General features: G+C 45.6%; 1 protein-coding gene across 3 annotated transcripts in view; it reads left to right on the top strand.

The window, feature by feature from the left end:
- The first annotated feature begins 2,605 nt into the window (after positions 1-2,605).
- MAPRE1 (microtubule associated protein RP/EB family member 1) overlaps positions 2,606-13,567 on the top strand; it is a 28,055-nt gene continuing 17,093 nt past the window's right edge. Inside the window, exons 1-2 of one of the 3 annotated variants that reach the window (XM_059133545.1) lie at positions 2,606-2,712; positions 9,021-9,144. In XM_059133545.1, the coding sequence (XP_058989528.1) occupies positions 9,024-9,144 (121 nt within the window). In that variant the 5' untranslated portion in view covers positions 2,606-2,712; positions 9,021-9,023. Of the gene's footprint in view, positions 2,713-2,928; positions 3,014-3,080; positions 3,260-9,020; positions 9,145-13,567 lie in introns of those variants that run through there. The other 2 variants (XM_059133546.1, XM_059133547.1) reach the window with 2 other exon arrangements.

Below are 13,567 nucleotides of genomic sequence, written 5' to 3'. Positions count from 1 at the left end.
TTGCTTACTCTGAGTCTTTGTCCATGCTATTCTCTGCCTGGAACAGCCTCCTCGTCAGACTTCAGTTCTCGCCTCTTCCAGGGAAGCCTTCTTTGCCTCTAGGCAGGATTAGGAGCCATTCCCTAATCTGAGTCCCCCTTCCCTGTGCATATTTGAGTACAAAACACTCTGTATTAAAATTTATTTTTATAGTTCTCTTCCCCTTGAGCTTGTGAGGTCCCTAAGGCACCTGAGACCTCCCAATACCATTTTTTCGTTCAGTAAACTTGTCATGCATTTGCAAAACCTAGGCCTGGAAGTCTTAGTATTTGTTTTGTTTTTGGAGAGGGGATTCACAATGTCTACCTGTGTTAATGATACCACGTCCATGTTAACACAGTTGGTTAAAAGACACTATTGAAGTCCCCATAGCTCTTTGTCTTTCTGGGTAGATACTTTTTTTTCTTATCACTCTCTGGCCTTTTGCAGTCAAGGCTGAATCTGACCCAGATAATCTTGACTACTCCCCTCCTGAGGGAGGAAAGTAGACTTTAAGCAGGTCACATGCCCCTTTCTCATCTCTTTGGGAGCAGATCCTGAGAGGGAAATGAGTTTTATTTTGGAGGTGGTTGCTCAGAATACTTTGGTAATGACCTGTGTTCCCAGAATCGGGTCCAAACTCGAGCCTGTCAGTTGAGGCCCTTCTTGACTTGTCTCATCCTCCACATTAATGCTCTCCACCAACCAAAGTCACCTTTAGGTAATGCTGACAACTAATTGAAGTTCATGAAATACTAACAATCAGAAGAGACTCAGGAACCACTGACATTTACTGAGAGCATCTACATACAGTGTGCTAGAAGTCATCTAAGACGATTACACACATCTCGTGATTCTCTTAGCAGGGTCAGAATTTGAACCCAGACCTGCTGGCTTTGTTACTTATGAAATTCACTTAGCCTGCCGGAAACTTCATGTCTTTGTGCTTAAAATGGAGGTAATTCACGTTGCTCCATAGCACTTGTGAATGTTTTTACTCAATTACCCATGCTTCCTGTCAGTACCCTATGATGCCAGCATTACCATTATTGCTGTAATCATTAGGCTACTGGACTCTTTGCTGTATCCTCTGGTTTGCCCTTTCCTATTCCAAATCTTTTTTTTTTTTTTTTTTTTTTAAGATTTTATTTGTCAGGACACAACTGGGGGGCAGTGGCAGGCAGAGGGAGAAGCATGCTCCCTGCTGAGCAAGGAGTCCCATGCAAACTTGATCCCAGTACCCTAGGAGCATGATCTGAGCCAAAGGCAGACGGTTAACTGACTCAGTCACCCAGGCGTCCCTCCTACTTCCAATCTTTTGCTAGGTTAACATTTCATCTTTAGAGCAAGTATCACCTCTAGGAGCCTTCCCAAACTGCTTGGGTAAGGTCAGGGTCCTTGTGATGTACTCTTGGAGTGCTGAATTTCGGGAAGACAACTGGTAGTTCTGGTGGTTAAAAAATTGAAATACCTCCAGACCAGTCGATAAAACAGCTCTTGCCCCAGCTCCCTGCAGGTTTTGGCGATTAATTGGTAAGACTTGACCCAGAAGGAGGCTTCCAGGACCCTACTTCATTCAGTGTTAGGTGCTGTCACCTTTGCCACACATAGCTCCTGACTAGCACCCAAGTCTGGTTTGTGATTAAACAGTGATTTGAGCCATTGGTCTTGTCCTCTGCCTCCCCTCCCAGATAGGAAACTTATTTATTTTTAATTATTATTATTATTATCTTAAAGAATTTTTAATTTAACTTTCATGAATAAATGATATCTAGACAAAAACCCAGCTCAAAACAATCGGTCATCTTCTGTGATACTGTCAATTGACCTCTTTGAGCCTCAGCTTACTTTTCTGTAAAGTAGGTTTAATTCATTCTTTCAGCAAGTCAGGCACTGGGACACTGGACGTAGAAGATCCTTGCTTCTGTGGAACTTAAGGAAAGGCAGACAGTAAAGGCATAAAAGAACAAACAAGATTTCACAAGTACTAAGGAAAATAAACGGATGACGCGATTACAGGGTCAGTACAGACTGGTCACAGAATGTATCTCTGAGGCCGTTCCTCAGAGTGCCTATCAATTATCTTTATTATCAGATAACCTACTTTAAAAAAATTTTATTTATTTGACACAGAGAGAGATCATAAGTAGGCAGAAAGGCAGGCAGAGAGAGAGGGGGAAGCAGGCTCCCCGCTGAGCAGAGAGCCCGATGTGGGGCTCGATCCCACGACTCCAAGACCATGACCTGAGCCCAAGTTAGAGGCTTAACCCTCTGAGCTACCCAGGCGCCCCAGATAACCCACTTCTGTAGAAATTCATTGGAAAACCAATTCTTGAAGCTCCTGAGGTGGAAGATCCAAACTGGATCCCGCCATCTAGGCGGAGTCACACCCGGTCTGGGGCGGGATCTCATTGGCTTTGTCAGACCACGTGGTTGGATGCTTTGGCGGCCGGCGCCCCGCCCCTTGGGCGCCTCAGCCGTCGATCACTGACCGGGCCCCGCCCCCGGCGCGTGCCTGAGTCCCTCTCTATAAAAGGAGCCGGCGCGCAATGACGAACCTGTACGTCGGTGCGTAACGGGGGGGTGCGTGTGAGGTCATCGCGCGGGCGGGCGGGCGGGGTCGGGCGGTTTGAACGAGACGAAGACGGAACCGAAGCCGGGCACGGGCAGTGGACGGGGTCCTGCCGAGAGCCGGTGAGCCAGCTAGCGGGCACGGGGCGGCGGCCGGGGGACTATCGGGTGGGCCTCGGGCCCGGCAGGCGCCGGCGGGCCCTGCGGGCGGTGCCTGGACGGCTCTCCACAGCAGTGCATATCGGGCCGGGTGGGGGGAAGGGCGGGGCCGTGACCCGACGCGCGGGCTGGGCTGGGGGCGCGCGCTCAGCTCTGCCAGGGGCGGGGCCTCGGGCCGGAAGTGGGGGCTGCACCTCGACGGCGTGGGGGCTTCTGGGCCGCGGCCTAGGTGTGGGACTCGGACAGCGGTGGTGAGAGGTTCCGGGTTAGTTGGGCCGGGGTAGGCGGTGTGTGTGGTTCAAGTGAGTCCTTTTGGGAGCTCTGGCGACCTCCACTGTAGGAGGCGGTGTCGCCTGATGGTCAAGAGTTCGGTTGGAATTCAGACCGTGGTTCCATTCCCTGCTGTGCGACCTTGGGCAGGTGCTGAACCTCTCAGCCTCAGTTTCCTCATCTGTAAGACGGGGACAACGATAAGACTGCCGAAAGCTCTTGTCACAGCACGTGGCAAAAAGTAAGAGCTCAATGGTCTCCTTCCTTTCTTCTCTGGGCATCTGTTGGGCGCTGTGCTGAGCAAAGGCCTGTTCTCCAGGCGTCTGCATTGTGGTGGGGAGACAGATAGGAACTAAGGAAATGAATACATGAACAAGATAATTTCATATAATTACTATGAAGACAGTGTAACAGGGTGATATGAACAGTGCTTTTTCAGCCCCTGCTTCACAGCTGCCCTGAGGTGCTTAAACAGTTTGGCCTCTCCCCCATTTTGAGGATGAGCATCCTGAGGCCTGTTGAGGGAAGGTACACCAGGCCTAGCACTCACTTACCTGTTGGGATGTTGTAAGATAATAATAGCGGCTCTTGGCTAATTGGGCACTTGCAATGTGCCAGGCATTGTGTTAAGTGCTTGATGGGGCACTGTATCATTTAATACCACACTATCTCAGATTCTATCTTCATTTTACAATTAAGGGATTGAGACTCGGAAAATTCAAGTGATTTACTTCACGCTGTCCAGCAGTTGGCTGAAGCCACATCTGTGATCATGAGTCCAGGCTGTCATCCTCTATATTATGCTGTCTCCCAGAGAGCTAGTGTGTTTCCTACCAGTGTGCCATTGGTGGTGCTGTGTCAGAGTGCCCAGCATGGTTTCTGGCACAAAGAGAAGCTTAAGACTTGATGTGCTTTTCACTGAAGTGTTTTCGCTTAAATTCTCATTTAATCCTCACCACCCCTTTGTGCAAAATATGTTGTTCATCTTTTACAGGTGAGCCATTTGTGATCCAGAAAGGTGAGGTGTTTACTCAGGGTCACATGGTTGTCTTCTGGCGGTACCTACCTCCTTCCCTCCCTCCCTCTCTTTCCATAGGGCTCACTAGGATGCCTTGAACGTAATAGGGTGTCCCTCAGCCAGCATCCAGTCAGAATGGGTTTGGGAACATGCTAGGAGAACTGCTGAAGGAGGAGAAATACCTGGGGAGGAGGTAAGAGAGCTTTTTCAAGGCAGTTGAGCCCTGGATCATGGAGCTTTTAAAGGTGAGGCTTGAACAGTGGTTGTGGGGTTTCCATTGAGGCCAAGCAATGAAATCCTTAAGGAGGAAGAGTAAGCTGTAGCTTACTCAAGGAGATGTGTCTCTCCTTGGTTCCTGATAATAGTATTTTGCATACAGTATGCATTTCATTTATCCATTCATTTTGGATTTTCAGTAGGGGAGACACTTGATCTGATTTGTGATTCAGGAAATTTGCTGTGGTTGCTGTGTAGGGACAGATTAAAGTGGTGAGACTAACATGAAGGCTGCTTCAGTGGATCTGGATGAGAGAGTAATAGCTCTGAGGACTAGACTGTTTTGACTGCCTGGAAGAGCCAATTAATTGGTTGAGTCGGTAGATGTTTATTGCATATCCACAGGGTGCCTAACCTCATGTATTTAGTGGCTGCAGAGTTTGTGGAGCACATGGGACCAGGTATTAAGGTACTGCTAATGAAAGAGTTTTAAATTATATGATGATGAAAGGCCATTAACATTTTCTGAGCTGGGGTGTGGTCAGGAGACACACGTGGCTGAACCAGCTGCTTAATTTTATGGTAGCATGACCTATACAATAGTCAGTGTATGTATGAATGTCACCAAAATAGTTTACAAGTACTTAGCCTGGGACAATTTTTTGTTTGGATGTGTCTCTCCTTGGTTCCTGATAATAGTATTTTGCATACAGTATGCATTTCATTTATCCATTCATTTTGGATTTTCAGTAGGGGAGACACTTGATCTGATTTGTGATTCAGGAAATTTGCTGTGGTTGCTGTGTAGGGACAGATTAAAGTGGTGAGACTAACATGAAGGCTGCTGCAGTGGATCTGGATGAGAGATGGTGGCAGGTCTTGGGCACTGTTTTTGGCACTGGAGGCAGGAGGATGAGTGGGACTAGGTCTCTTCCTACCCTGGATCTTGTTTGTTTCATACCTATTGTGTGTCAGATACCATGCCAAGTATTTTATGTACCTTATCTCATTTAAACCTCACCTCGTAGTTTTTAGATAGGTGGCATTAACTCATAAGATAACTAAGGTGTACTGAAGTTGAGTAACTTGCCCAGAGTTATACAGCAAAAGAGTGACAGCTTCACACTCAAACCGAGGTCTTCTTGGCTTGAAATCCTCAGGTCTTTCCATAGAGCAGATTGCCTCCTGGCTCAAATCCAGTCTGGGAATGATTCAGAAATGAGAGATAATGACAGTCCAGTGTGATAATGCCAATTGTAGAGGTTTGTATGAAGTGCTGTGGGAACTGGAATTAATTTCCCAGTGGAGTCAGAAACGAAATTGTGTTGGGTTTCTTGTATAAAGTGGTTTTATCGGGGCACCTGGGTGGCTCAGTGGGTTAAGCCTCTGCCGTCGGCACAGGTCATGATCTCAGGGTCCTGGGATTGAGCTCCACATCAGGCTCTCTGCTCAGTGGGGAGCCTGCTTCCCCCCCTCTCTCTGCCTCTCTGCCTACTTGTGACTTCTCTGTCAAATAAATAAATAAAATCTTTAAAGAAAAATGGTTTTATCATTGGAGTTTAAAAATGTAAGAGTGTTGATGGTTTACTTTCTGAAAAAAGCTTATATAGATAAGCTTTGATAGTGTCTTTGATAGTGTCCTGCCAACCTGAAAACATATAGCATTTACTGAGTGCTCACTGTGCGAGGAACTGTGCCAAGTGATGGGCAAATATGGGATGTGAGGGCACACACCTGGTAAGTTATTTATCTTGCCAGCTCTCAGTCACCCTGCTTATAAAAAGGGGATTGGTTGGGTAGATCTCTGTCTCTTCCAGCCCTCACATTCTTTAACTATATGACTCAATGAGACATGCAGGAGACTGGTATGGGAAGATCAGTTCATACTCTAGGCACTAGGTGGATGGAAAGAAGTGCCGCAGGAGAGCATGGGCTCTCGTGATGGCTCCAAGTTTGCTCTTGAGTTTTTTATTTTTTTTTTAAATTTATTTATTTATTTATTTAAAAGATTTTATTTAATTATTTGACAGGCAGAGATTACAAGTAGGCAGAGAGGCAGGCAGAGAGAGAGAGGAGGAAGCAGGCTCGCCACTGAGCAGAGAGCCCGACGTGGGGCTCGGTCCCAGGACCCTGGGATCATGACCTGAGCCGAAGGCAGAGGCTTTAACCCACTGAGCCACCCAGGTGCCCCTGCTCTTGAGTTTTTACCTCCCGCCTCCACTGGTAATATTGGTGTCTCAGGAAATGAGGGAAATTGTTAAGTGTCAAGGTCACTATGAAATCTGGTACTTTTATAGTTAGTTGTTTGTCCTCCTGGTAACTGACCAGGGATTTCATTAAGTCTGAATCAACCTACCCCTCCGTCATTGCTTGAGTTTTCCTTTCCTACTGTGCTCTACCAGCAGTTGGGGTGCTTTTTCAAATATATTGGGGAGCAAGAATTCCCATCTGCTCCAAGGTTCTTCTAGCTGCACTGAGAATCGAATTGACATGAGACAGATTGACAGGAGAAAATAAAACTTAATAGGTGTATGTACAGGGAATGCCAAAGACCGGCAAAATGAGCTCTGGATGTTACTCTCAGAAGAAGCAGGTAGGGGTCTGGAATTTCAGAGGAAAGGAAAGCATTTCACAGTGATAAGAGTAGGTGTTTGGCAGTTAGATGTTTGCCCTGCCATACGATGGATCACTTAGATAAAATTTAACTGGGAAAGACCCCCAGTTGATTCTTCTATGTGGTTACCAGAGGGACAAAAATTTTTTGGCTCAACAGGGTCTCCAGTGCCTTCAGCTCAAAATAATCCACTTGCCAAAGTGGCATGTTCGGGTGTGGGGGCTGGGTGTCCTGAACTCCTTCATAGACTTAAAGGAGAGTGAATTCTCCCCTCTTTAAATCATCACAATGGGGGTGCCTGGGTGGCTCAGTGGGTTAAGCCTCTGCCTTCGGCTCAGGTCGTGATCTCAGGGTCCTTGGATCGAGCCCCACATCGGGCTCTCTGCTCAGCGGGGAGCCTGCTTCCTCCTCTCTCTCTGCCTGCCTCTCTGCCTACTTGTGATCTCTGTCTGACAAATAAATAAATAAAATCTTAAAAAAAAAAAATAAATCACCACAATGGGTTTCTTAACAATTACAGAATAAAATTGAAACTCCTTACAATGGCTGGCCAAGTCCTAACATGATCTGGCTTTTTCTTTTCCCACTTCTGTTCCTCCTTCTGTGCCTCCCTCTTGCTTATTGGGTTACACCCACCTTTCACATCTCCATGTGGCTGCTTCCTTCTGATTGTTAAGCTCAAACGTCAATTCAAAGAGACTTTTCCCTGACCACATTACCCACCACCCCCATTTTCTAAATGGTCGATATGAAATGACATTTGTTGGTGTATTTGGTCCGTGTCAGACTTCAGTACTAGAACATGAACTACCTGTGGATAGGCAACTTGTCCCTCTTGCTTATGTGTTTCCTTGGCTCTTGAACAGTGCTTTGTAAATGTTTGTTGACTGAATGAGGATGATGGTGGCATAAACATTTAATAGCATTTTAAGTTATTATGTTTCTGTGTGTTTGTTGTTTTGAATTTGAAAGCCTGTGGGGTGCCTGGGTGGCTCAGTGTTAGGTGTCTGCCTTCAGCTCAGGTCCTGATCCCAGGGTCCTGGGATCCAGCGTGCTCCCCGGTGGGAGTCCTGTTCTCCTTCTTCCACTCCCCCGCTTGTGTTCCCTCTCTCGCTGTTGTCTCTCTCTGTCAAATAAATAAATAAAATCTTTAAAAAAAAAAAAAAAAGCCTAGCAGAACAGTGAGGGGCAGCATTTGCTAGTGGCAGGGAAAGAATGTGTCTTGCAGGGCTGGGCAGGTTTGGCTGCCAGTTCCCAGGGCTTCTAGGTTGAGCCTCTCTTTCCTCATATGTAAAGTGAGGAGATGAGCCTTGTGGGGAGTTGGCAGAGTAAATGACAAGTATCTGTGAAGCTCCTCAGGCATCTGGTCCCCAGGTGGTTCAGGAGAGTGTTGGGACCAAGGAGCCTTCACTGTAAGGTCATTTCCCACCACGTTTGTAGTACACAGGTTTTTGAAAAGTTTATTTACTGTTTTGCTTATGAAAAGTGGGTATTTAAAGTCTTTAAAGAAAAGTTGGAACATAACGAAAAGTATGAAGAGGAATTAATAAAGACCCACCATCTGAAGGAAACTGCTGTGAATATTTTGATACTAATCGATAAGTTTTCTGAACAGAGAACGTTGTTTGTGCATCAGCTTCCTTCATAGGGCATTTTTTTTTTTAAGGTTTTATTTATGAGTGCATGAGAGAGTGAGAGAGAGCATGAGCTGGGGGGAGGGTCAGAGGGAGAAGCAGGATCTCTGCTAAGCAAGGAGCCCTATATGGGGCTCCATTCATCCCAGGGTGACCTGAGCTGAAGACAGGTGCCTAACCAACTGAGCCACCCAGCACCCCCTTCATTGAGCATTCAGTCAGTCATCTCTTTACTTAGTGTTTCTGGTTCCTTAAAATTTAATACTAATGATATTAGAATGGGGCCTAACTTTTAGGCTGGCAGGGGTTGGGCAGTTCATTTAGGGTTATGCCTGTGTGTGGCAGTCCAAGTTCATGGCTGGAATCCTAGTGTCTGATTTGGTCTCTTGGGGAAGAATGCGAGGCTTAAAAATTTGAGTCTACTACAGGTCTGCTCTGGGTGACTGACTCTTCAGGAAATGCTTGCTCTCCCTTGTGCACCTAATAACGTAAGCCCTTCTCTTTTCCTCTCGTGCTGTAGAAGATGGCAGTGAACGTATATTCAACATCAGTCACCAGTGATAACCTAAGTCGACATGACATGCTGGCCTGGATCAATGAGTCTCTGCAGCTGAATCTGACGAAGATCGAACAGTTGTGCTCAGGTAAGAGAAATCCACTAGACTATTTCTCCAGGAAAGCCTGCAGGTCCTTCAGGAATATACAGGCCTGTATCTGACCTCAGAGGCCACAGGTTCAGGTTCTGTGTCCGGGCTGCCCTGTTTCTTCCTTTTAGCCCTGCCCCAGTTCCACTTCTAGAAGGAGCTGTGCTGAGGGAGAGTGTGCTTCTTTGCCACCATCTTGACATTCTGAGGCCTGTCGCTTAGCCCAGCTTCTCCATCTGCACTCTTGGGCATCCAGATTTGAAATGTTTCCTTCAAAGATGACATTTGTAACTGTTCTAGTTTATATTAGTTTTATCAGTAGCATGTCTTACTCCCAAATAGTACAACACCAAAGTCAGGCAAATGCCATTTCAGCCACAATTTTATTGAACTGTTGCTTAACAAGGATATTACAGAGAGGTAATGATTTAAGACCAGAGTAGAAACTTTTTTTCCTCCCCCGTGTATACTTTTTTTTAAAAGAATTTATTTATTTATTTGACAGAGACACAGCGAGAGAGGGAACACAAGCCGGGGGAGTGGGAGAGGGAGAAGCAGGCTTCCGGCTGAGCAAGGAGCCCTACACGGGCTCTATCCCAGGACCGTGGGATCATGACATGAGCCGACGGTAGAGGCTTAACGACTCAGCCACCCAGGCACCCCTCCTGTGTATGCTAATTGACATTGAGAAAACTAGAAGAAAATAAAAAATACCGTTAGTTCCATTATTCAGAGTCAACTGCTGTTGGGCTGTTTTCTTTCACTTTTCTATGCACGTTTATATATTTGTGTATGTTCCAGGTTTTTTCACTTGACTCTATTGTGGATATTCTCTAGTGTTATTCACTATCATAAAAATAAGTTGTTTTTAATGACCTTGTGCTATTTCTATGGTATTCTGGAATTAATATGTTACTGATTTGGGAACATTTAGGTGGCTTCTAATTTTACCCTAGTGATTTCTAGAAATAGAATTACTAGATCAGAGGGTATGAACTCTAGGATCTTGGTAATTATTTTTCGTGAAGATGTTATTGGTTTCTACTTCCTCTAAAGACTTCCTGTCTCATCTTTGGGGGTTCTTCTGCCTGCCCTGGACTGTCCTCACATGATAAGGATTGTGTTGGAATTACCAAAACTGGGTCTACCAGATAGAGGTGGGGTTAAGAGTATGCCAGAAGGATGAGATGTATATGTTGCTGCTACTTCAATTCTTACCGTATTTGTGGGAGAGAATTAGAATTATTATTGGGTGTAACAACAGTAGTCATTTGATTGAACACTTATGTGCCAGGGTTATGTAAATGCTTTCCCAATATCTCTTCATGCAGTTCTCACTATATCTCCTATGAGGTGGAGATGTTTATTAACCCCAGTTTACAGATGAGGCACTGGGCTTAGAAAACTGAGTAACAAGTCCTGGGTTATAGAACCGAGAACAGAATTGAGACTCGAACCTTTGTTCAAATCAGGAGCCGGGGTTCTTCAATCCCCATGCCCTGCTCGGCAGGGGCTCAGACTTTTCCTTTACCGGTGCCATTTGGATTTATGTATGTATTTATGAATGATTTTATTTTTAATTAATCTCTGTATCCATCGTGGGGCTTGAACTTTCAACCCCCTGATCACGAGTGCATCCTCCACCAACTGAGCCAGCCGGGTGCCCCCATTGCTTTTGGGGTGTCTGCGTGGCTCAGTTGTTGTGTGTCTGACTCATAATTTCATCTCAGGTCATGATCTCAGGGTCATGGGAGGTGCCGAGGGGGGAGTCTGCTTGAGAGTGTCTCTCTCTCTCCTGCCCTTCCCCTGCTCGTGTGTGCTTGCTTGCTGTCAAATTAATAAATACAGTTAACTGCTTTCATTTATATTAAATAAAATGAATTCAGTTCTGTTCTTCCTTATTTTATAGCTGGATCCCAGTCTTGCTCTTAGTTTCATTTGCTCCTCTTGTTCCATCCTCTGTGAAGGTTAATCTCCATTTTGCAGATGGTTGTGGGGAGGCTCTTTAGGAAGTTGTGTAGTGAAAAGATGGTGTGCATGAGTCATGCTAGTCTCTCACTCGTTACTTTAGTTGTGGCAGGCACAGGTTAGCGTAGGCCCAGGTTGTTAGCCTTAGACCTGTGCTGTCTTCCCCCCCAGTTTCTGTTTCCTCAGTCCCATCATCACATCCTCATTTGTTTGAGGCTCTTAAAGCACTTGCTTGTCCCGTGTTTTCTGACTAATGTGGGGATGAGGTCATCCCGGTTTTCATCAGGGCCGACTTTTTCACCAGGAATTTCTCCCTAAAATTTACCTGTTTTCTTAAATATACTTTGAAATATATTTTTCTTAATTTAGATTTCTTCTTTTAAAGATCTATTTATTCTCAGAGAGAGAAAGGGAGAGAGCATGTAGGTGTGGGTGTAGGAGGGGCAGAAGGGGAGAGAGAATCTTGATCAGATTCCTTGCGGGGCTCGATCTCACAGTACTGAGATCGTGACCTAAGTGGAAATCAGGAGTTGGATGCTACCGACTGAGCCACCTGGGTGCCGCTAGATGTCTTTTCATGTGTAGGTAAGTGGTACACATATGCTCTGGCTCCAGATTTAACCTCATTCAGAGAGGGAGCTGTTGTGGGTAGTTAGAACTGGGTGTGAAGAGGCTTCAGTGTGCTCTGAGCTGTGTGATTTTGGACAACTCCTTTAAACTGGGGTAGTTGAACCAGGCCCACCTGTAAAAATAGCTCTCAGATACGGAGTCTGTGCCAGACCCTGGATGTGAGTGTAGATCTCTCAAGGGAGTGTGCATATGCTCATCTTACAAACAAGGAGACTGCCTGTGGGACACAGCTTATGCATTGCAGAGCCTGGTTTTGAACCCAGATCTTTCTCACCACAGAATATACACTCTTTTGGCTGCATACATATCTTTTTTTTTCAAGTTGTATCTTTTTAAAAGAAGCATTTGGAAGAGAGTTAGACAAATGGCAATTACATATAATTATTGCAATGATATTGTCTCATTGAAAATCCCTGTGAAGAATTTCAGCTTTGCAACCTACCTGCCATTTTTCTTACCCTGGATAAAGTGCTTTTCCATAGCAGAGAGCGCTAAGTGCAGGACACTTAACTATGATTTGTAAGCAAACTTTATTCATTCGTAGCTAGTTTTCCTCAGAGGTATATACGACTTCTCTCCAAGTATGTAGATGGTTGCATGGTGTTTCACTTTGATATTTAGAAAACTAGGACTCAGTTTTCAGTGTGAGGCCAAACAGGATGAGCTGCAGACGTGATGTCCCTGTGGAAGGCCTGCCGCTGGGGCATCGGAGTTCTGGAGTAAGTGAGGTTCCTGAGACCCTTGTGTTTTCTGAGGCCTAAGCAGAATCCCAGTAGCCTTTAACACTGCTGGTCCCTCCTAGTCTTATCTCTGATGAGCCGAGGATAGAGCTGACTAGAATTTTCTACGAAACCCAAGCCTTGAAGGGTAGGAATAGGTCTTTCTCTTGGGAGCACAAAGCTCTGAGGTCCTACACCATTAATGTGCTGGTTGCCTCTGAAATGGCTGAGGTTTGTCAGCATTGTGACCCCACCCTGCCCCGCCCCACCTGCCCCAACAGTGAAACAAGTCTTTGCTTGGCTCTTGTTAGGTAAGGTGAGGATAACTTTCTGTCATAGTTGGTAGGTTGTTTAGAGATTCATTTCCACTCCATAGTCTCCTTGTGTTTGCGAGCTAGTCATCAAGTATTTTGGAAAGATAGTCATCAAGGAAAGAATGATTTGGATGAGGGATTACTTGTATCAGAAAGGGGATGCTGGTTGTTTTTTGTCAGCCAGTCCTCTGTTCCCTCACTTCCATTCCATGTTCAGGACCTTTGCATGTTTCCAAGGGCCCAGCACAGTTCTTTGAACCTGTAGAGTGGCCCTCACTGAGTGTTTTCGGCTCCCCCTTCTCTTGTCTTCTCTGCTCTAGCCTGGCCTCCATAGTTCCTTTGCTGCATGGATTAGGAGACGTGCGTGGTGTGCAGACACTCCGTGGCATATGCTAGATTTCCTTATTTCTCAGGCAGCTGGTGTGCTGATTGATCGCTTCTACTATTGGATATAAAGGTTGTTTCTGTTTCTTACTCCTGTGAATAAAGTTAGCATAGCCAGTTTCATAAGTGAATCCTTGCCCTATTCTTTTTTAATTACTTTCTTAGACTGTATCCCCCTGCCCATGTGTTTATTGGCCATTTATACTTCTTTTGTGAATTGTCCTACTTGCTTTGTCCATTTTTAATGAGGTCTTAGTTTTTCTTTCTGTATCATCTGTTTCAGCAAGTTGCAACGTGGCATTTATTTTCCCCCATCCAGGAGATGCTTCTTTATTCAGCTGGAGGGTATTGTAAGAGGATGTCGTGACACTGTGGAAAAGAGCAGTGGATAGGGAGGGCAGGATACCT

Source organism: Mustela lutreola, chromosome 9 (genome assembly GCF_030435805.1).
Source record: "Mustela lutreola isolate mMusLut2 chromosome 9, mMusLut2.pri, whole genome shotgun sequence".
Lineage (NCBI taxonomy): Eukaryota > Metazoa > Chordata > Mammalia > Carnivora > Mustelidae > Mustela > Mustela lutreola.
The sequence above is the reverse complement of the archived record's forward strand: the minus strand, read 5'-3'. Positions and strand labels throughout refer to the sequence as shown.